The sequence below is a fragment of the Melitaea cinxia genome, chromosome 28 (assembly GCF_905220565.1).
Source record: "Melitaea cinxia chromosome 28, ilMelCinx1.1, whole genome shotgun sequence".
NCBI classification, from domain to species: Eukaryota; Metazoa; Arthropoda; class Insecta; order Lepidoptera; family Nymphalidae; genus Melitaea; species Melitaea cinxia.
In genome coordinates, this window is record NC_059421.1 from 484,685 (window position 1) to 507,068 (window position 22,384).

The 22,384-nt window shown below is 34.6% G+C and overlaps 1 protein-coding gene across 1 annotated transcript in view; it reads left to right on the top strand.

Annotated features, from left to right (window-relative positions):
• The window catches only part of LOC123667377 (putative serine protease K12H4.7), a 56,367-nt gene that overhangs the window by 23,655 nt on the left and 10,328 nt on the right, over positions 1–22,384 (top strand). The window contains exons 4-8 of the mRNA XM_045601288.1: positions 7,232–7,342; positions 8,865–8,998; positions 19,882–20,020; positions 20,507–20,652; positions 21,849–21,977. Of these exons, the coding sequence (XP_045457244.1) occupies positions 7,232–7,342; positions 8,865–8,998; positions 19,882–20,020; positions 20,507–20,652; positions 21,849–21,977 (659 nt within the window). The remainder of the gene's footprint in view (positions 1–7,231; positions 7,343–8,864; positions 8,999–19,881; positions 20,021–20,506; positions 20,653–21,848; positions 21,978–22,384) is intronic.

Consider the following 22,384-nt stretch of genomic DNA (forward strand, 5'->3'; position numbering starts at 1 on the left):
ATTTATATGTGTATTATTTCCATGTATATTTCATGATTCATCATCACCATCATCACTTCAGCCTATTGCAGTCCACTGCTGGACATAGGCCTCCACAAGTTCGCGCCTAAAATGCGTGTTGTGTGTCGCCCATAGTCACCACGCTCGGCAGGCGGGTTGGTGACCGTAGGGATAACAAGGTTCCACTACCACCTTGGAACTTAAGAAGCCGACTGATAGCGGGATAACCATCTAACAGCTGGCTTTGAAATGTATATTTATGAAAAAAAAATATTTAGCTATAACGGTTATCTGTTACTTATAACGCAAGAATTAAGTTGCTTGCCGTAGGAACAGACGACCGTGTGTGTATGTTATAAGATATTTATTTATTACTAGCTGCCCGGACAGACTTCGTTCTGTTAAATATTAATAGTAATTTTTTTTTTGTATTAAAGCCTTCAGTGGGCCGCCTTAAGGAACATACAATAAAATAAATTAGCCGAATTGGTCGAGCCATTCTTGAGTTATGCGCTTGGCAACATTCATTTTTATTTATATAGGTTTATTTAAAATTATTTAAAGAATATTATTAAAAAAAAATTACTACATAAATATTAACGACATACAAATCAATCATTATACATTTACAATTATACTAAAATTTATTTTTTTAATTATTTGTTAGATCATCAGACCTTGAAAGCGAAATGATAATAATACTAAACAATAACAGAAACCGCCTTCAATTCCATCGACATGTTATTACAACGTAAACTAAAATAGGAACACCCAGTCAAAATTCTGAGGTAACATACATACCAAAAGTTGTCCTGTGGTGAGTAAGGCGGCCAGAGCTCCTGCGGAGTAACAGGGGTAAGGTCGGCAACGCACTTGCGATGCTTTTGTTGTAGCAGGCGGCTATAGGCTACGGTAACTGCTTACTGAAAATAAATCGTTTTGAAACTGGTGTTAGTAGGTAGTTATGAGTTATTCTGTAAATAAGAATTATCGAAACCGATCCACCTCAATCAAGAGTTCTGAGGTAACGTACATTAAAAAAAATACAGTTGAATTTAGAACCTTCTCCTTTTTTTCAACTAAGTATACACAGATAATTCACAACTCATGTAGTCCACAAATTCGCGTTTTGAATTACCATTTAACAAATTATATAACAAGTAAACTAAAACATCAAAATATAAAAACATGGGACACCAGATAGGAACGACTTTCCTTCGGATAGTATAGAAGCAACACAATTTGAAAAAAAAATGTTGTATTCTATATATATTTTCTAGTTCTTGAATTTTTTAATTTAAAAAAAACATATAGCTTTATTAACTTTTGTCGACAGTATAAAATTACATAAGTAATTTAAAAAAAGTTTACTAGTACTATTTTAGTTTTACAAACGTCATATTATACAGTCGTGTGACTGATATTACGTCACTTCCGTTATATATTTTTTCTCACGGTTTTAGTATCACATTTTTTTCAGTTTGCTCGCCCAGCCAAATGTCAAGCCTGCCGTAAGGAACTTCGTTCCAAAAAAATAAACGGGAATTATATCTTCGACCCTACACTGCGTCAGAACCACTACCTATAATAGTCATTACTTCTTACACCCAAAACTTACCCGAATACATAATAAAGCCGACATCAATATCGACAAAAACAAACTCTAATCCCAATTCATAAACCAGTCCCATAGTCCAGTTCATAACGAAATCATACACACAAATCCAGGCACACTAACCAGACCCATAAACAATGGCACATAGGTGCCAATAACTTGCCATTACTCTATGTCTCATCATTAACCGTAATGGCCGCAGTAATGGCGGCGCTGGACCGACGCCAGTGTGACGTCACAACACCCTATTCGGAAATACGGTGGCTTGCCAACTTTGCATCGAGTTTTATTTAATGTTTCTATATAGTTAAATGTGATTTTTTTTATAATTTAGCTAACTGATAGGGTTCGTAAAGTAGTAAAACCGTTAAGATTAGAGTTTTTTTTTTAACTGACCTCAAAAAAAGAGTGGAGAAGAAGGTTCAAGGTCAAATTGACTGGTTTATTTTTGTTCCATATAGTTTTTACCGGGTCTACGATTATGATCATTTCTTTTGTACTCAAAAGCTGATGCTTGTCATGTAGTTCCGTTTAAATTGAGCGAGATCTAACAAGTGGTTTTTAATGACGAACATAACAAGTACTGGCTGGGCTTAGAATATAAAAAAAATCATTGTACAAAAAAAGATACAGTCGAATTGTGAACCTCCGCCTTCTTTAAAAGTTGGTTGAAAAATCATACAATAAACACTTTTGGGTATGTAACTTTTTTAAAGTTCCTATATGTATACCACACTACACACAAAAACCCTCATAGATAACAATGCAGTAAACAAATCTATATCATTCCGCAAGTACTGAAACACAAATGACAAGGGAATCGTAAATTGTTCAACTCTCGCTGCTACGATGGATACATTGCAGAGTACGTGAACAATGTATATTTAGTACCGATGTACTCAGTTTAAAGTTATAAAGCTATACTAATATTATAAAGCTGAGGAGTTTGTTTGTTTGAATAATCTGACCTCGGGTTCTGCTAGCTCGAATGGAAAAGCGGTTTATTTTTGGATGGTCCATTTACCAAGAAAGGCTATACAATTCGCATGATTTATTTTTGTGTTACCCACACATTAGGAAATTCTAAACAATTTTTAGTATAATATCAAAAATCGCTTCGACCGAATATAAAATCATCATATCAAAAATTTCTATCTAGCGGTTACATCGTTCCATAGCTTAATTGGCTAGAGCGCTGACACGGTCAGTCGGAGATGCAGGTTGGATCCCCGCTGGAACGGTCGATTTTTGATATGATATTAAAAATTGTTAAGGCTATACAATGTTTTAGTATGCTTTTTTTCTCAAATTTACGCGAATGAAACCGCGGGGCACATCTAGTGACAAATAAATGACTGTCTCTGCAGAAAATAAGCAAGAAACTCCGCAGTTTCTCTTTAAAAAATTATCTTTTATTGATTCCAAAAAACTACATTAACAAAAGTCCATTCCACTCTAAATATTTAAAAATGTGCACAATTATATGTATATATATATAATTGTAATTTTTGCATTTATGAATACTTATGTACGCACGTAAAAAGTTATACTTTTTTTTTCTTTTCTTAAGAAAAATAATAATGTTAGAAATTAGAAAGCAATTATGTGTATACTTCTGCATAAACAGTATTTATAAGGAAAAAAAAACCGTCGGCGTCGGACCACGTCCTAGTTTTACTAGCAGTCACGGGACTGTTGATCTGTAGTATAATAAGTAGAAAAATCGCCTGTGGTATTATAATGCATGCATGATAAACAAAGGCACGGGCATTTTGAGCCCGAGGATCAAAATTTATAAAAAAAAAAAGTTATACTTCATTGGCTAACTCATTTCACTTTGCTCAATTCTTCGTTGACTAGCTACTCGCAACTTCAGGGTGTCGGTTTTTTTGTGACTGTATGCGCGCGCATCGTAAAAATTTACCCTCATCATTTATCCCTAACGAGCCAAAAGAAGTATAGTTCCAATAACATTTGAAATAATCGAGCGTTGAATCAGCGACCGATAGCTCAAAAAACTGTTACTTGAGATACTGCACCGAACCGTCGCCTTACCCTCAAATATCCACTATGCTGTGTTACTGTTGCGCTTAAAAGTTTATTTATTAAGAAAGTTTATAGGCCATTTAATAACTCGATACGAGCTTGAAGCGAGTTATAAACCTTAATCTTCAGTGCAATGAATCTTTAGATGCGGCGTGCAGTTTTATGCTAGGATATTAATTTTATTTTATTTCTTTAAACTATACTTCAGAGCTGAATTTTTTTTTATTTAAACACGCTAATCAGAGGAGCTACAGGTTCAAATTGAAAAATTATTTTTGTGTTGGATAGCGCCTTTAGCAAGGAAGGCTATTATTTTCTTTATATTAACGCTTGTGAAACCACGGGGTACAAAAAAGGTTCAGCCTGTAATATCCCACTACTATAGGCCTTTCCTCATGTAGGAGAAGGATCAGAACTTAATCCACCACGCTGCTCCAATGCGGGTTGGTGGATATATGAGTAACGATCGCTATCAGGTGTACATGATAACAACCGGGACCGATGACCTAACGTGCTCTCCGAGGCACGGTGGGTAGACTCACAAGGACTGCACAAACACCCAGACCACGGCTCACATCTGCATGGCCAATACAAATTATACGATAAAGCGGTCTTATCGATTATAGCGATTTTTTTTATCAATCATTATATACATAATTTAAAAATATAACAAAATTATTTTTTTGCCTACCCAGGTCGATGACGACTTGTATCGTTTGCGAGCGAACACAATTATTAAAAATATAACTAAAAATTATTATTATTATCTATTCATGTCATCGAAATAGAAATGACAACAACACAAAAGTAACTAATTTAAATCGTATTTCTTTTTAGATGTAATCAAAACCTACATTACAATTTGCATTCAATAATCTTTGAAACACTACATATTGTAGGAAGTAACATAAATTTTGTGACACATTACAATATCGGAGACCCCTGCGGTCATCCCGAACATTCCACGTGCATCGGATTTCCTAATCTGGAAGTTTAGTCACTTGGGTTCATAATCTCAATGACTCCAACTACAGGCGCAATAAGTCTGGGCGTGAACTACAATTGCCAATAGGGTTGAAGTACGCGTATTCAAAAACATATTAAAATTAAACTCATTAGTTTATTATTTATTACACTAAGTTTAAAACATAAGAAAATAAATAAATAAATAAATATAACGTACTCACACTGTCGTTTGTTCCTACGGTAAGCAACTTAAGCCTTGTGTTATGGGTAACAGCCGACTGTAAGCTTGAACCTGCAACCCACGCCGAAAGCAGGGCCACTATAAGCTCCGCAAACGGGCTAGTCAATTATAAATTAAATAATTATAGTAAATGATATAATAATACTCTCTTTTTAAGTAACATGAAATGATATTTTAGAATCCCTAAAAACTACCAGATACATTAGGAATTAACTTATTAATAACAAATGTTTCTGGCTAGAACCGTATTAACCGTTTTAGAAAAACCTCTTCAAACAGGGTCGGTTAATATTAATGATTAATCCAAATGTTTATTTGCAATGTCACAAACGGTATTACAACTTAGATATGCGTTGGAAACTGCAAACAATTTGAGCGTTGCTTATTTCTAAATATCTCGTGTCTTTCTGCTTTTTGACGTGATTAACGTCTTATGAATCGATGAACGCCGGCGAAAAGTGTCACGTTCCGTTTAAGCCTGAGCGTGCAAGCGAGAGCGCGGAACAAGTAATAGAGAGGCACGATCGGCCCAAGCGTTGGCCTGTGACACGAAATAATTCAGTGATAATAATCCAATTTAATTCATAAATGTATGCAAATTTTCATCAATGTTTCTTTATGGCGTTATCAAGTAAAACTATCGTCCGTAAACCGCCTTAAGAGACAACTAATAATTTGCTTTGTTTTAGTCGTACATTAGTTTTTACTACTTTAACTGAACTTCGTCTACATTGTCTACATTGTTTACCTAAAAAGTGAGATTTAAATAACGTAAAATTCGAAATTGGCTTTTGTTTTATCGTTTTGTATTGCTTCAAAAATTTAAAATGTAGCTGTGGAGATTTGTACGAACATAATAATATATATCTTTAATCTTGTGTCACGAGAACGTAACCATACTCCTCCGGAACGGCTGGGTCGATTTTTATTAAATTTGTGTGAACATCGGGTAGGTCTAAAAATCAGCCAAGATCTATTTTTCATACACCTAAGTTATAAGGGGGGGGGGGATTAGGAGGGTTAATAACATATATGGCAAAACAACGGTTGCGGGGTCAACTAGTTATATCTAACATGAGTTTGAAGTAGAACGGAATTAACTTTTCACTGCGTCAGCCCTAGCGCAGGTTAATTGCTGATTGTCCAAATGACCCGCAGTTAAAGAAGACGCTATGTGACCGGGAGAATAATTGGATAATACTATATCACATTTACCCTCCTAATGATATAAAAAAAAAAACAAACATTTACAAAGCTTGAAATAAATCATTATATTTTTTATTAGAATAAAGAATTGTACTTATACATTTCTTAAAGTTTCATTAAATTTTGTGCTAAATTTATATTCGCGCAAATCAAATATGTGTCTCCGACATTATAACATATAAGGATTTTCTTTTATTGCTTATACTAATATTTTAAATAGGAAATATTTGATTGTTTGTTTCCATTGAAGAGGCTCCGAAACTACTGAACTTGAAAAATTCTTTCACTGTTGGGAAGCTACACTATCCTCGGGTGACGTAGACTATTATAATTTCAAAAAAAATTAGGAAAAATATATTTTGAAATTTTTGTTAAATTCCCGTGCGAAGCTGAGAAAGATATTAGTAAGTAATAAACAGACGACTTAGAGAGAAAGCAGATGATCAAAATAATAAACAAAAAGTTGTGTTTGCTCACAAACGACAAAAAAAACGACTTCAATTACGTCGACAAGTACAGATGCAAAGATAATCGGCACAATACTCAATTAGATACGCAACATTAGCGATAAAAAAGGGGCTTAAAAGGTACTCATCAGATATCGATCAAATTACTAAACCATAGAACAGGCATCAGCTTTCGATTAAAAAAGAATCATCAAAATCGGTTAATCCAGTAAAAATCATGACGTAACACATAAAGACAACGCATAAAAATACTGTCAAATTGAGAATCTCCTCCTTTAGACTAGAATCACTATGGCTTTATCTATACTAATATTATAAAGCTGAAGAGTTTGTTTGTTTGAACGCGCTAATCTCAGGAACTACTTGTCCAAATTAAAAAATTCTTTCAGTGTTAGATAGCCCATTTAGCGAGGAATATCATCACGCTAAGACCAATAAAAGCGGAGCACCAATGTGAAGAATGTTTCAAAATCGTTTTTTTTTTTTTCTTTTCAGTTTCGCATAAATCATGTATAACAAAATCGTTCCTATTTCACGCGGACGAAATCGCGGGCAGAAACTAGTTACATTATAAATTAAAATGGTTAATAGGATTATGATTTTAATTTGCAAGTGTTATTGTAATCTTATCTACATAAAATAGTAACAAAACTTGACCAACACTGTTAAATGTGTATTCATTTGTTCAAGTGGAACGACAGTACCAGAACTCCGCTACCTCAACGTAGACCAGGCGCTGGCTGACCTCGCTCAGTTCATAGAGTACGTGAAGAGTGACAACTTTGAACAGGGCAGATTCAAGTAAGTATAACTATATTAGTAATTAGTAAATATTTTGGAATCATTTTTAGCTACTAATAGTTCTAAAATGCTATGCGGCTACGGCATTAAAGAATATAGCCACCCCCTCTCTTCCCGTGGGTGTCGTAAGAGGCGACTAAGGGATAACACAGTTCCACTACCACCTTGAAACTAAAAAAGCCGACCGATGGCGGGATAAACATCCAACTGCTGGCTTTGAAATACACAGGCCGAACACGGACAGCTGCGTCTTCGGTGCAACAAAGCCAGCCCTGCGGTCACCAACCCGCCTGCCCAGCGTAGTGACTATGGGTAAAATACATGAGTTCGCTCCTTTTTTGGTGTGAACTTGTGGAGGCCTATGTCCAGCAGTAGACTGCGATAGGCTGAAATGATGATGATGATAACGATGATGAATAGTTCTAAATTAGGATTTCTCGAAAATCAAAATTGAATATAAAAAAAAAATGTTTACCTAATTTTCGGCGAGCTAGTTCTGAATCGGCATTTATTGGAAACAAATTACTTAGGTTTGGATTGAAAAAAAATATTTTTGTTGGATAGCCCAATCATTTACTGTGGAACGCTATATATATTTCTAATTAATACATGTGGAACCACGGGATACAACTAAGTAAACAGTAATAACTAAGTAGACTAAGTAAAAAAGTACGTATAAGACCATTGGCTAAACTCTTTCGACACTATTTTCTACCATATTTGAATCAGGATTTTTCTGAATTCAATACGATAGTTTTGGGCACGCATAAACACACATTAATTTTAGAAGAATTACGGCTTTTTTTTAATGGTCTGACTTCAATAAGTCTGTATTTCTAAAATAGACTCATATCATTAAAAATTTTTTTACCACCAGTTAAAAAAATCTGCAATTACTTTTCCCACCTTTAAACAATCTAAATACTGTCTTATATCAATATGTAAGAGCGAAACAAATAAATTTTGAACTTCAATATAATGTTTCATTATTATATATGTATCAAAGACAAGCAAGTTATCTGGCATTGCTTTCAGAGATGAATGGAACGGTTGAAACGTTGATATACTTTCTTGGAACCTCTCCAACTTCACATCTTACCTTTAAACATCTTTAGTGACTTTATTCTAGAAAATTTTATTTAAACGAAAATTTTAAGAATTTATTTTATTTTAAAAAGTCATCGTGGTGGAATTTCTGATAGAAGGGATAAGTCATACTGTGACAGAATTTCTAATGGAAGGGGTTTTTTTTCTGACAAAGAAGTATGGCTTTAACTAAGCTAGTCTACATGTTTCAAATTTTTTCCGAAATATGTATGTATTGCCATGATTTATTTCGAATCGGATGAGAAGATTTTTTAGAAGCTCCAACGAATTAGAAGATCAGAAGTTCCGACATGCATTTAATTGTAATTCGTTTTATAGCGGAAAACAGGGTCACTGCAAAGTGCGCCAACGGGCTAGTTATAATAAATTGTTCATAACGACCCTTAAAGCTTAACAACTTATGTAATATTCCAAGGTCAGGCAATGTGGCTCTTGTTGGCTGCTCCTACGCGGGCAGTATGGCGACGTGGATGCGTCTGGCGTACCCTCACCTCATCACAGTTGCCTTCTCCGACAGTGGACCGCTTCACGCCCAGGAGGACTTCCCAGGTATATAAATTAACTAAGGCACAGAACAGATACAACAGGAAAAGGTATACTGATGATGTTTTGTATTTGAAATCATATGAAAACAACATTGAAAATACGTTGTATGTATTATTATATACTTTCATTATACATCAATACATATAAACAAAATTAAAGTGTCTGTTTGTGATTTCAAAATAACTGTGCTTTTCAAGTGCATACAATTACAAGATACTAAAAACAAACAAACGAATTTAAAATTTGAATCTGTCTCTTTAACGGCTAAAATAAGATAATAATAATATATTTAATATGAACGATTTTATTTTTGTGTTACCCTCACATTAGGAATTCTAAACATTTTTGAATATCATATCAAAAATTGACCGCTCCAGCGGGATTCGAACCCGCGTCTCCGACTGACCGTGTCGGCGCTCTAGCCAATCAAGCTATGGAACGATGTACCCGCTAGAGCGAAATTTTTGATATGATGATTTTTATTTTCGGTTTAAGCGAACCGTGGCGCCGTCTATAGTGAGTTCTTTACAGAGACCCGTAACTATTCAAAGTTTCATATTACAATGAAAATCTTTGACAGGAGACGACACCATGCTATTTTTAATATGAACGATTTTATTTTTGTGTTACCCTCACATTAGGAATTCTAAACATTTTTGAATATCATATCAAAAATTGACCGCTCCAGCGGGATTCGAACCCGCGTCTCCGACTGACCGTGTCGCTTAAACCGAAAATAAAAATCATCATATCAAAAATTTCGCTCTAGCGGGTACATCGTTCCATAGCTTAATTGGCTAGAGCGCCGACACGGTCAGTCGGAGACGCGGGTTCGAATCCCGCTGGAGCGGTCAATTTTTGATATGATATTCAAAAATAATATATTTATTTGTGAAATGATACATGCCAGGAAGGATAAGGATCACGCCTTTAAAAAAAGTAACGAGTATCCAGATGGAGTCGCCCACGCAAACGAAGTCGCGGGTCCAGCTAGTAAATAGTGATAAAACATCACAGTATAAACAAACAGTGTTCAATATTTTAGTAAACATTTACATTTGTACTTTTATAAAACCTATATACTAAAATTATAATGTAACTAAAATTATTTTATTAACGTGAAATATCGCGTTATTCGAATTTATTTAACTGTGAAAACGTTTTTAAAACATATTGTTTTATAAAACTGTGTATAAATTTTAAAATTGCTTTCACTAACATATTGAAAAGCTGACAGCGCGTGCCGTGCGATTAATTGTTTTTTTTATTAAAACTTGGTTTTCATATTCATTATTCCATTTTGAAATCATAATAGTTGATCCTTCGTAAATACTGAACGAGCACATTTTGTCGAGCAATATTAAAACGGCTTATTTTTAATCATATAAAAATACGACGGTTATAATTATATAATATGTCTGACGTACACACGCCGTGGTTAATCTTATGTATAAAATTCTCGCGCCACAATGTTGTTACCATACTCCTCCGAAACGGCTTGACCGATTTTTATGAAATTTTGTGTGCATATCGGGTAGGTCTGAAAATTGGCTAACAACTATTTTTCATATACCCAAGTTAAAAGGGGGGGTTAAGTTAATAACTTATATGGCAAAACAACGTTTGTGGGGACAGCTAGTTTTATAATAATACTAGCTGTGCCCGCGGCTTCGCCCGCGTTGAAATTAGTGTGTCACAAAGTTTTCCCGGTAAATTTCCAGTGAAACTCTCATCAAAATCGGCTTAGCCGTTCCGTAAACCTTTCTTGCCAGTGGTGGAGCCCTCTCTCCAATGGTGAAACCGCATGAAAATCCGCTCTGTAGATTTTGAGCGAATCGATCACATACACTTTTGGGGACTTTGTTTTATAATACACTAACTGTTGTCCGCGACTACGTCCGCGTGGTTATGAAGATAGGCATTACTATTAAGATGGTGAACGCAAATTATTATTTTTTATTTCAGTCACTTGAAATGCTAATCAAACTGAGTAACTTTTTAAAAGGCACAATTTAGTATAATTTAATAGCTATTTTTATAAAACCTCTCTATACACCACATTTTTAGTTTTGTTTTCAGGCTATATATGTTTCATATAAACTATCAACGCCAATTAAACCCCCTTAGCGGTGGAATATCGTAAAATCCGTTCTTAGCGGACGTCTGCTAACTATAATCTACTTCCCTGCCAAATTTTATCTTTGTCCAAACTGGATGGATAGACCATCCAGCAGTTTTTGAGTTCTCGTGATGCGCGAGTTATTTACCTTTCTCTTTTATATATATATAGATAACGATGCATTATTTGGACACCTTCTCACCATCTAAAGAGTATACATTTTATATTTCAACTCTCTTACTTCAAAAAGATAGGACTTTCATACAAACTTCCAACCCCCGTTTTATCTCCTTAGGGGTCGAGTTTCGTAAAATCATCTCTTAGCGGATGTTTACGCCCTATAAGGAACCTACCTGCCAAATTTCAAGTTTGTAGCTGTTATAGTTTCGGAGATTTGGTGATGAGGGAGTCAACCTACCATCCCCCGTTTTAAGTGATGAGTTGATTTCTAAAGATACATTATTTGGACATCTTTTCACCATCTAAAGAGCATAATATATTTTAAATTTCAAGTCTCTTACTTCAAAAACATAGGACTTTCATACAAACTTCCAACCCCCGTTTTATCCCCTTAGGGGTCTAGTTTCATAAAATCATCTCTTAGCGGATGTTTACGCCCTATAAGGAACCTACCTGCCAAATTTCAAGTTCTTAGGTGTTATAGTTTCGGAGATTTCGTGATGAGTGAGTGACCTTTCGCTTTTATATATATTATAGATTATAGATTATAGATAAAAAAAAAAAAATTAAAAAATACAAGAAAAAATATAATATTAAAAAAAAACTTTGCCTATTGTATAGGTAATTATTACACTTAGGCTTGGAAAGGCATTCTCTTAATTTGTTTATACGACTGTATTGCCAATAAGCTTACGGCCCACCGATAGTAAGCGATTAATTACCGTAGAATATAGACGCCTGCAACACCAGCAACCTGCAACTTATCAAAAACGAACATAATTTTAATCTTTAAATAACCGTTTTTTTTTTTTTTTTTTTTAATCTTTATTTATTTATAGAGGGTTTATTCATACACTGAATATGTCACCCTCATAGGGGCTTATATTAAACTTATCTACGCTTTATTACTAGTTTGTACAAGTTATACATCATTACAGCCTCTGCTGACAATGGATTGCTCAAAATCACATTACACAGACCCAAATCGAACAAGTTAATATTATATTTAATATAAAAATCCCACCTCTCCGACTCAACGCGAACACATTCGATCAGAACATGGTATACGTCTTCAATTACATTACATTCTAAACATTTTGGGGTTGGAGACTTGCCAACTAAATATGCAAAACCATTTAGGGGAATGTGTCCAGATCGGAGTCGGAGAGCCACAACAAGATTATTTCTATTAATTTTTATGCCTGTGAACCATGGTGTATGAGGAAGTGACGGTTGAATGGTTTTATACCATATGCCCTTACTGAGTGACCTAGCATCAAAGTATTCCTTCCAGCTATCAGTACATCTTCTTTTAACTAAACTAAATAACTCACTGAAATATGGAAGAACCGAATGTGTTATACCATCCGAACATGCCTCGTTTGCAAGCCGGTCTACTTCCTCATTTCCAGGTATTCCTACATGTGAGGGAATCCATTGAAGTTTTAAAACTTTACCTGTAGACTGAATAATTTGAATGGATTTAATAATTTCATAAGCGATAGGTGCGCCTCGACATATACTTGTACATTTCAAAATATGTTGAAGGGCACTTTTTGAATCAGACAAAATTACATAATTTTTCGGTTCTAATGAATCAATATATGCTATTGCTTTTGCTATCGCTATTAATTCCATATGCATGATCGACACAAACTCCGAATTTATTTTAAATTTAGCTGACATCCCTGTTTGCAAATCGAAAAAAGCCATACCAGATACATTTTTTCCTTTACATCCGTCCGTATAAACTTTATAATAGTTTTTATATTTAATATTTACATAATTTACACATATATCTTTTAACACACAGGCATTATAACTTTTCTTAGAATTATCCACTCCAGTAATATTAAATTCAATTATATTGGTTAAATTCACATTGTTGACCCAAGTATCTAACGAGAAACATTCTAAATTTAAACTTCTACAGAAACTAATAGATTTATACTGGTCGTGTGTAATTGCTAATAAGGGTTTCTTTTTACGTCTCCAAGATCTAGTTTGACAAACATGGCTTAATTCATTTAACAGTAATGAAAAATTGTTTTGTAAAAATGACATATGTTTAAACCAATATTTTCCAGCAAGAAATTGTCTCCTTACACTCAAGGGTTGAAGGCAAAGCTCATATTCCATTACATGAATGGGTGTAGTTTTTATAAAACCACCAATAATCCGCATAAATTGATTTTGTATACGGTCTAATTTGTTCAATTGAGTATTGCTACTGTTTGCATATAAGAAACTGCCATAATCCAAACGACTACGTACCACCGATAAATAAAGACATCTCAAATATGTTTGATGTACACCCCAACCGGAACCTACTAACACTTTAAACATTTTAAATATATTACAACATTTCTCTTTTATTTCATTTATATGCCTATTCCAGAGTAACGAGCGATCTAACCATAATCCCAAATATTTAATACAATCAACTTGCTGGAGAGCTAATCCATCGACATATATATTTGCTATTTCATTTCTATTTTTTGTACTAAAAACACAAATTTTAGTTTTGCTTGAAGATACCCAAAGTCCTAACTGTAAAGCGGAATTAACGAATTTTTCAATTTCTATTTGGAGTTGTTGCGTACCTCTCTCAACGTTCTCACAAGTTATATATAATGCAAAGTCGTCTGCATATTGGGATATAGCTATAGAATTATTATAAAAATTTTTACATAGTTCGAGGGTCGCAATATTAAAAAGTAAGGGCGAGAAAGGATCTCCTTGAGCTAAACCGTTACTGGATCTTCTACTAATAAACTCATTATCTATATTAATTTTTAATAATCTATCATTTAAAAAATTCCACAAATACCGACACATTCTACTACCCACGTTCAAGTTATCCATCTTTTTTAAGAGTACCGATATATTAATGTTGTTATACGCATCCTTCAAGTCCAAAAAACAACCTATAGTGCTTAATCTTCTCGAGAAACCGACTTGAATAGCAGTAACGAGTAAAGACAAATTATCTAACGCGGAGCGACATTTCCGAAAACCAGTAGTTGATGATAATAGAAAGTTATTTTTTTCTATGAACCACTCTAATCTTTTTATTAAAATGGCATGAAAAATTTTGCATATACAGGATATCATCGATATCGGTCTCAGCGACGAATCAGAATTCGGGTTTCTATCTGGTTTCGGTATGGCCACTATAGTTATCTCTTTCCATTGTTTAGGTACGAACCCACTAGAATAAATTAAATTATACAATTTTAAAAGGATAAATTTCGCGTTTAATGGAAGTTTTTTGATCATGGAATAAGATATATTGTCACTGCCCGGGGTGGTGTCTTTGTTTTTGATGCAACTGTTTAGTTCATGAAGGGAAATCTCTGTTTCTAAAATAGAATTATGTGACGAAAAACTTGGCATAGCAGGAGATACATAGTCGGGTGCAAGATTTTTAAGAAGATTAATTACTTTATCCCTATTAACGTAATTACTTGGCATTCTTTTGCCCTTAAACCATCTCAATTTATACCACATTTCACTTTGGTTGGACGACTCGCTTAAAGAATCACAAAATGTGTGCCAAGATTCGTCTCTCGCTTTGCGAAAAGATCTTTGCGCTTCGCGAACTTTATCTCTCAAATTATCCAGATTTCGAGGTATAGGATTACGTCTCAACTTGGCTAAGGCTAATCTACGTTCTGCCACCTTTTTAGAAAGGGCAGCATTCCAGTATGGCAGAGGACGAAACTTACTAGTAGGATTTAAACTCGTTTTTATGTAAGGTATAAATTGGTCTGCTGCTATGTTTAAAAATTTTGTAAAATTATCGTAACATATTTGTAGATTTCCATTAAAATTAAAGTCCATAAACAATGATTCCACGAAATTTGTATACGACCCCCAATCTGCTATTTTATAGTTACGCCGATGAACAATACTAGGTAAAACATTTATTTCGGAAGAAATTTTTATCAATAGGTGATCACTACCTAACGTTTCATTTATAGTGTTCCAGATAAATTTTAAAAATATGTCGGTTGAAGCTAGAGATATGGAGCGCGCCATTGACTAAACGTATCCGAGTTGGGCTACCATCGTTCAAGGGAGTAAATGGATGATCAATAAGTGCCTCAAAAATTTGCGACCCTCTTGTATCGGTTTTATTGGACCAATGCGTATGGTGACCATTAAAGTCGCCAAGAATAAGAGACTTTTTATTCAATTTACAAAACAGGTTTTCCCACATTCGCTGTGTTGTACAAGCCGAAGGAGGACAATATACTGATATAACATTATTAATTACATCACAATTAAATAATTTTATACCGACCATCTCTATAGAAGAATCCAAAGCGTTAAGAACCATTTGTTCTGCTTTAATTGACCTGTGTACAAACAATGCAACACCTCCATAAGAATCAGACCTATCAGCTCGAAAAATATTGTAATCCTTAAGTTTTAAAATTGTATTCGAATCAAGCCACGTTTCACTAACAGCAGCAATATGTACCTTTTCCTGAACAAGGATATTTTGAAATGACAATATCTTAGATTTGATGCTTTGAGCATTCCATTGAATGATGTTTAGTTTTAGATTTCTACTGTTTTTATCCATTGTTATTTACAAAAAAATCATAAACTAGCTTAAATAAAGATCTTTCCGATATAAATTCTGTAGCTAACAATATTAACCATTCCAAACAACATTTCACTGACATGTATATTTTTTCCTGAATAGATATTTCCTTAATAAATATAATATCCTTTAATCTAATAAAAAGTTCTTTAAATTTTACTTTGTTATCTGGTTGTTGTTCCTTTTCAGTTTCCATTGAATCTAATAAAATGTCGCCTGTAAATTCACTTCTCTCACTTTCTATATTTCTTCTTTTTTTAGTTCTTGAATGTTTCGTTTTGTTGACAGTATTGTTTTCAGGTAAAATAATCGTATCATAAATTCTATGAAAATCAGCTTCAACTTTAAGGATTTCAGCATAAGTCGGCGTGTCATGCGTTTCTTTGTTTTTTTCGTTGCTATTTGATGGGTTATTATCAAATAACCTTCTTTCCGTATTAGATTCATTTTTTTTCATCGAAAATTTAAAAAAGTCAAATTCAGGTTTTGGTTCGACTACATCAGGGGTTGGAGGTACATAGACAGTAAGAGCTTTTTTGTATGTACAATTATATTCTGCCATTAATTCCCTTAATTTCTTCTCCTTTAAAAAAACTGGACACCGTTTTGATAGGGCCATATGATCGCCTTGACAGTTGATGCATTTAAACACTGTCGTTTCGCAATTGGCATGCATACCACCACATTTAGGGCAAACAATTTTAGTGTATGGGCATCTTTTGGCCATATGACCTAATTTCCAGCATTTCGAGCACTGAGAAACAGGAAATACGTAAGGGTTTACTTTTATTTTTAAACCATCAACAGAAACAGAAGACGGTAAATAGCTACCTCTAAAACCCAAACGAACACACTCACTCGGAATCCACCCACTTTCACTTGAAGATCCACGTCGCTTAAGACGAAGAACGGATACTATTTCGACGTTATTTTGGCATGACAAATTTTGCGCTATCTCATCTTCTGACAATTCTAAGTCAACATTTTTAATGACACCGTATGAAATATCTTTTTCCATTGCTTTGTATATTCTCCAACCTTTATCAATAAAAACTTTACAATTTTTAATTTTCTCAACATTAATTTCATTTAATACATCCAAACGTATTTTATAGGGACTAATGTGTTTAACGTTTTCTATGCCAATAATATTATTTTCTTTTAGTAATTTTGCTATCGCGAATTGTTTCGGTAGAATTTCTGAACTAGTGATATATACTTCAATTTTATCGATCGAAGCTTTTGCCTTTTTTTTCTTTCTAATTACTGTAGACCATACCTCTCTTTCATCCTCTATTCTCATTCTCTTTTCTGCCCTTAAATTTATCTCCTCTGTATTCTCCGACAAATATTCCATAATTCCGTCTTCTTGGTATAAGTTCTCATCCATTATTGGTAGCAAATCATTTACTGGACTACTACAAATCTCCGTTGTATTGATCATGTCATTCTCATTAGTAACGTTTGTGTCCGGATTCATTGTAAACAACTATTATTTATTATCGCCGCTACGCACCGGCCGCCAGGTAGAAAACCCGACGATGACCCGGACCGCACGGCGATAACTATTATTATTCAATTCGTTTGTAAACAACTTTAAACAAAAACACGACTACTTCACACGAATACCGTGAAATGACTGAAATAACCGTTTTAAAGGTGGTTTTGAAGCCTACTTGAATGAACTAATTTTTGATTTTGATTTTGATTGATTTTGACTGGAAATCAGAATTAATTGGCGGCGTCAATTACCTAGTCAAAAAGATATACCTATAACATAACCTCTCTTTTGTTATTTTGAATAATCTCACCACACACAAACATACATTATTTCACCCAACAACACAAATTGACAAAACTACAATAAATGAAATTTAATTAATAATAATAATAATGGTTCTTTTTGTTTTGTGTTTGTTATGGATTAATTGGTTGTACAACTTTCTTCAATGTTTGTATTTTGTAGATGCCTGATGATGGTACAATAAAGGATGGAAACGTCGCATGAATTTGCAATTAGTTGTTTGATTGGAACCTTATGTCCACTTTCCTGCTAACCGTCAAAGAATAATAATATACTTTATTGCACATTTAAAATTTACATTACAAGCAATTATAGTAACAAATTGTACAACCAGGCGGTCTTATTCCTAAAAAGCAATCTCTTCCAGACAACCTGATAATGAAAGGGATATTGCTTTTATTATTGCTCTGCTATTAATTGAAGTTAATAAGAAACTACGATTTAAAAAGAAAAAAACTAACTAAAAATCACAGAATAAGCTCGAGAGAGACTACAGCGGGACCTACGTCAATATAAACCCTACATTTGCAAATATATGGAATAAAATGACCGCGCTCAGTCTTTACTTTAGTTTTTAATTTACTGCTTTGTATAAATCGAAATATAATTTGTATAATTCAAAATATAAACGTAATAATTATAAATTTAAATGAGTGTGTATTAAATTAATTTAATTAATTCATACAACGTAATTGACATAATTTTTAAGTTACTTTAATACTAGTAAATGAAATACTAACGTTATATTTTATATATATAAATGAATTTTTGTTTGTATGTCCTTTATAGAATCGTAAACTTTGCATTTGATCATGTCATGACCTTCAGCATAGTGTTGTGCAGGAGCCCACAAAGGTTTCTGAGTTGGTACGACTAAATTAAAAGAAAAAAAAGCATAGCAACGCGTGCAGGGTACAGCTAAGAAAAAATAAATTATCTATTTCATACACACACGGTCGTCTGTACGTACGGTAAGCAACTTAATGCTTGTGTTATAGGTAACTATAAAGTTATAGGTAACTATCCGCCAACCCGTAGTGAAGCAGCGTGGCAGGTATAAACAGGTATATTTTGTTCTAATTACTTTAAACCGAGGTAGGGCACAGCAGGAATTTCTTGCTCAAAATATGGAGCAGCCCGACTGGGGAAGTACCTCGACCTAACAGAAGATCACATCTAAATAATACTGCTTTCAAGCAGTATTGTGTTCCTGTTGGTGAGTAAGGTGACCAGAGCTCCTGGGGGGATTGGGGATTGGGTCGGCAACGCGCTCGCGATGCTTCTGGTGTTGCAGGCGTCTATAAGCTACGGTAATCTCTTACCATCAGGTGAGCCGTACGCTTGTTTGCCGACCTAGTAATATAAAAAAAAAACTTTCTCCCACATGTTCAATATTTAAATATTACATCATAATGAGCACTGTTTCATTGTGAATACGATGACATTGGGTTATCTGTTAAAAATTTAGTTTGCGGTTAGTGAAAATAATTGACTAGCCCGTTGACGCAGTTTGTAGTGACCCTGCTTTCTGCTCCGGGGTTGTGGGTTCGATTCCCACCTCCTGATTCCTCCTGCTTCCTGGGTGTAATATAAATATTTATTTATATATTTATATATGTATTATTTATAAGCACGTTTATCGAAAAAAAATATGTAGCTATATACCAGTCGGCTATTACCTATAACACAAACATTAAGTTGCTTACTTTAGGAACAGACGACCGTGTGTGTATTGTGTAGATATTTATTTATTTATATATAATATAGCCTGACCAGGAATTTTCCAATCCACCATTTCGCGATTTATCTTTAACATCGATCGATTCTGTAATATCCAACTATTGGGATGAGGCATCTTCCTCCATGTAGGAGAAAGATTGGAGCTTAATCCACCACGCTGCTCCATTGCGTGTTGGCGTATCTTTAACATATCAAAGTAGATATAATTTATAATTTTTATCCATTAAGCAGACGGGTGAAGATTACGTCTAGTTCGGATCTTAGACTACAAGGCAATTAGTCAAAAGTAATTTGTCTGGATTAAGGTCGGCCTAATTTTTATGTTTTGTCATATACATAATTATAACTACCATTAATAATAACGAACTTAATTTATAAACCTTTTTGGTTATAAATAAAAAACTATTAACAATTACATTTATGATTTCCAGAGTACCTGGAGGTGATAACCGAAGCCCTGAGAGAGCAAGGCAGTGAACAGTGCGTATCCTCCATCCAGGAGGCAATGACCCAAATTATCGACCTTGTGGAGACGCAGGCTGGTCTCAATACTGTCTCACAGTTGTTTAGGTTAGTAAAGAGGAGGAAAATTATAGGCTGTAAAACGTCATAGTATGACTCATGGTATAACCACAAATATAACTACAAATGTAACTACGTGACACTACTAATTTAAGTTTTTCCACCTGATGGTAAGCGGTGACTGCAGCATATAGACGCCTGTAACACCAGAAACATCGCAAGCGCATTGCTGACTCTACCCACGACCCTCCCCAGGAGCTCTGGTCACCTTACTCATCACAGGAACACAACACTGCTTAAAAACAGTATTATTTAGTTGTGACTTTCTGTAAGATATTTCTGCTGTGCCCTCCCTTAATAAATGGCTTTACCAAATTACATAACTTTATAATAATTATGCATCGGTCACCAACCCGCCTGCCCAGCGTGGTGACTATGGGCAAAACACATGAGTTCACGTTATTATGGCGTTAACTTGTGGAGGCCTATGTCCAGCAGTGGACTGTATAGGCTGTAATGATGAATTATGCATAGAACCTGCGCTCCTCTCCAAAACACGCCCTTGGAACTCGCCACCTTCTTCTGGTACGGCATCACGGAGACATTCGCATACTTGGTGCAGTACGCAACGCCTGGCCAGATACCGGCGGCTTGCGCACAAATCACTAACAGCACTTTGGGTAAGGAATTAATATTTGTTTTGTGGAACCCTAAATTGTTTTCATAAATGAAAGTAACCTACGTTGCTCTATTAAAGACAAGTTGCAACATTTGAAGTTCCATCAAAATCTATCCCGCCTAATATGAGAAATATCAGTGTTTCATCACATGTTTTCCAAAAACATAAAACTTAGAACTGAGAAACTCCTTTTAGGCATTTGGTTATATTATTTTACGCAGACAGAGTCGCGGATAGCAGTAGTATAAAATTTATTGTTAAAAAAATTAGTAATAAGCGTAGCATTCGAGTTATTACTGCGATTAAGATCTTTAAAATAATAATTTTTATTAATATAAGGTTATATCAAATATGTACCATAAGAATATGTACCATAAGAATATGTACCATAACATAAGGTATATGAAGTATGTATTATTGGCCTATAGTTGGGAAGGCACTCTTAATATTTTTTATTATTAATTTTGAAACATTGTTTATATATAGGTAAATGAATAAATAATATATATTTCGTGTATATCATATATTACATAAATAAAAAGTACTCGCCAGCGGGGAATCGAACCCCGGTCACCCATGTGACCGGGATTATTAGTATAATCGAATATAAAGATCATTCAGAAAACAGGAGACAACCCTACTGTACCGGACACGTTGGTCGGGGTGAATGGAAAGGGGACGGGAGGTATAAGCAAATGTAGGCTCACAGCGAGAATCAAACATGTGCACGGCTAAACGGCTAACGGAACGTTCGTCATCACTGCCAGTCCGGTTCTAAATAAATAATAATAAGAAAATAAATGTCTTATAACATACACACGGTCGTCTGTTCCTCATGTAGGCAACTTAGTGACAGTTTTAGTTAATAGCTGACCTATTTAAATACATATTTTTTATATTAGTATACATACATAACAATAAATATTGACGTTACTAACCGATCCTGCAAACGTTGTTTAGCCATATACGTTATTAACCCCCTTAATCCCTCTTCCCCTTATAACTTAGGGTTATGAAAAATAAATGTTGGCCGATTCTCAGACCTACCCGATATGCACACAAAATTTCATAAAAATCGGTCCAGCCTTTCCGGAGGATAATCAACTCCACAACACCCGAAGTAGAAAGCAGGGTACACAAAAGGCACCAACGAGCTAGTCAGTGATTATTGTACGTGAAATTTTAATAAAACTACAGGTGGTCCAGTAGAACGCCTCGCCGCCTGGATCACCTCTCAGTCCTGGACGCAACCGTGCATCGAATCCCGCTACGCTGAGCAAGTCGCCGCACACACCAACACAAGCTATGACGCGCCAGGAAGCACTAGTAAGTTAAATTATTCTTACTATTCTATTATCTATTATATAAATAAAAATGAACGTATGTACGGCTGTACGCGCGTAATTATGAACGACTGCTTCGAATCGGATAATTCTTGTGTTGGTTATTGTCACGACAAGGTTTGTATACAGTTATAACTAATTCTTTTATAAGCAGTGCCTTGAAAATTTTCATTGTAATAATAATGTAAAGTTCCTCACATGTTCTCCTCAACGGATACTCACTGATTGCTGACTAACTAAAATAATCATAATCATATTCCACGACGATCATTCAAAAGTAACGCCGCGTTGGTGCAACTATCACAGTACTGGTTTCTGGCTGTTGCGCTGGGGGTTGCAGGTTCGATGACACGTGACAAATATTTGTATTGGCCGTACGAATGTTTGCCG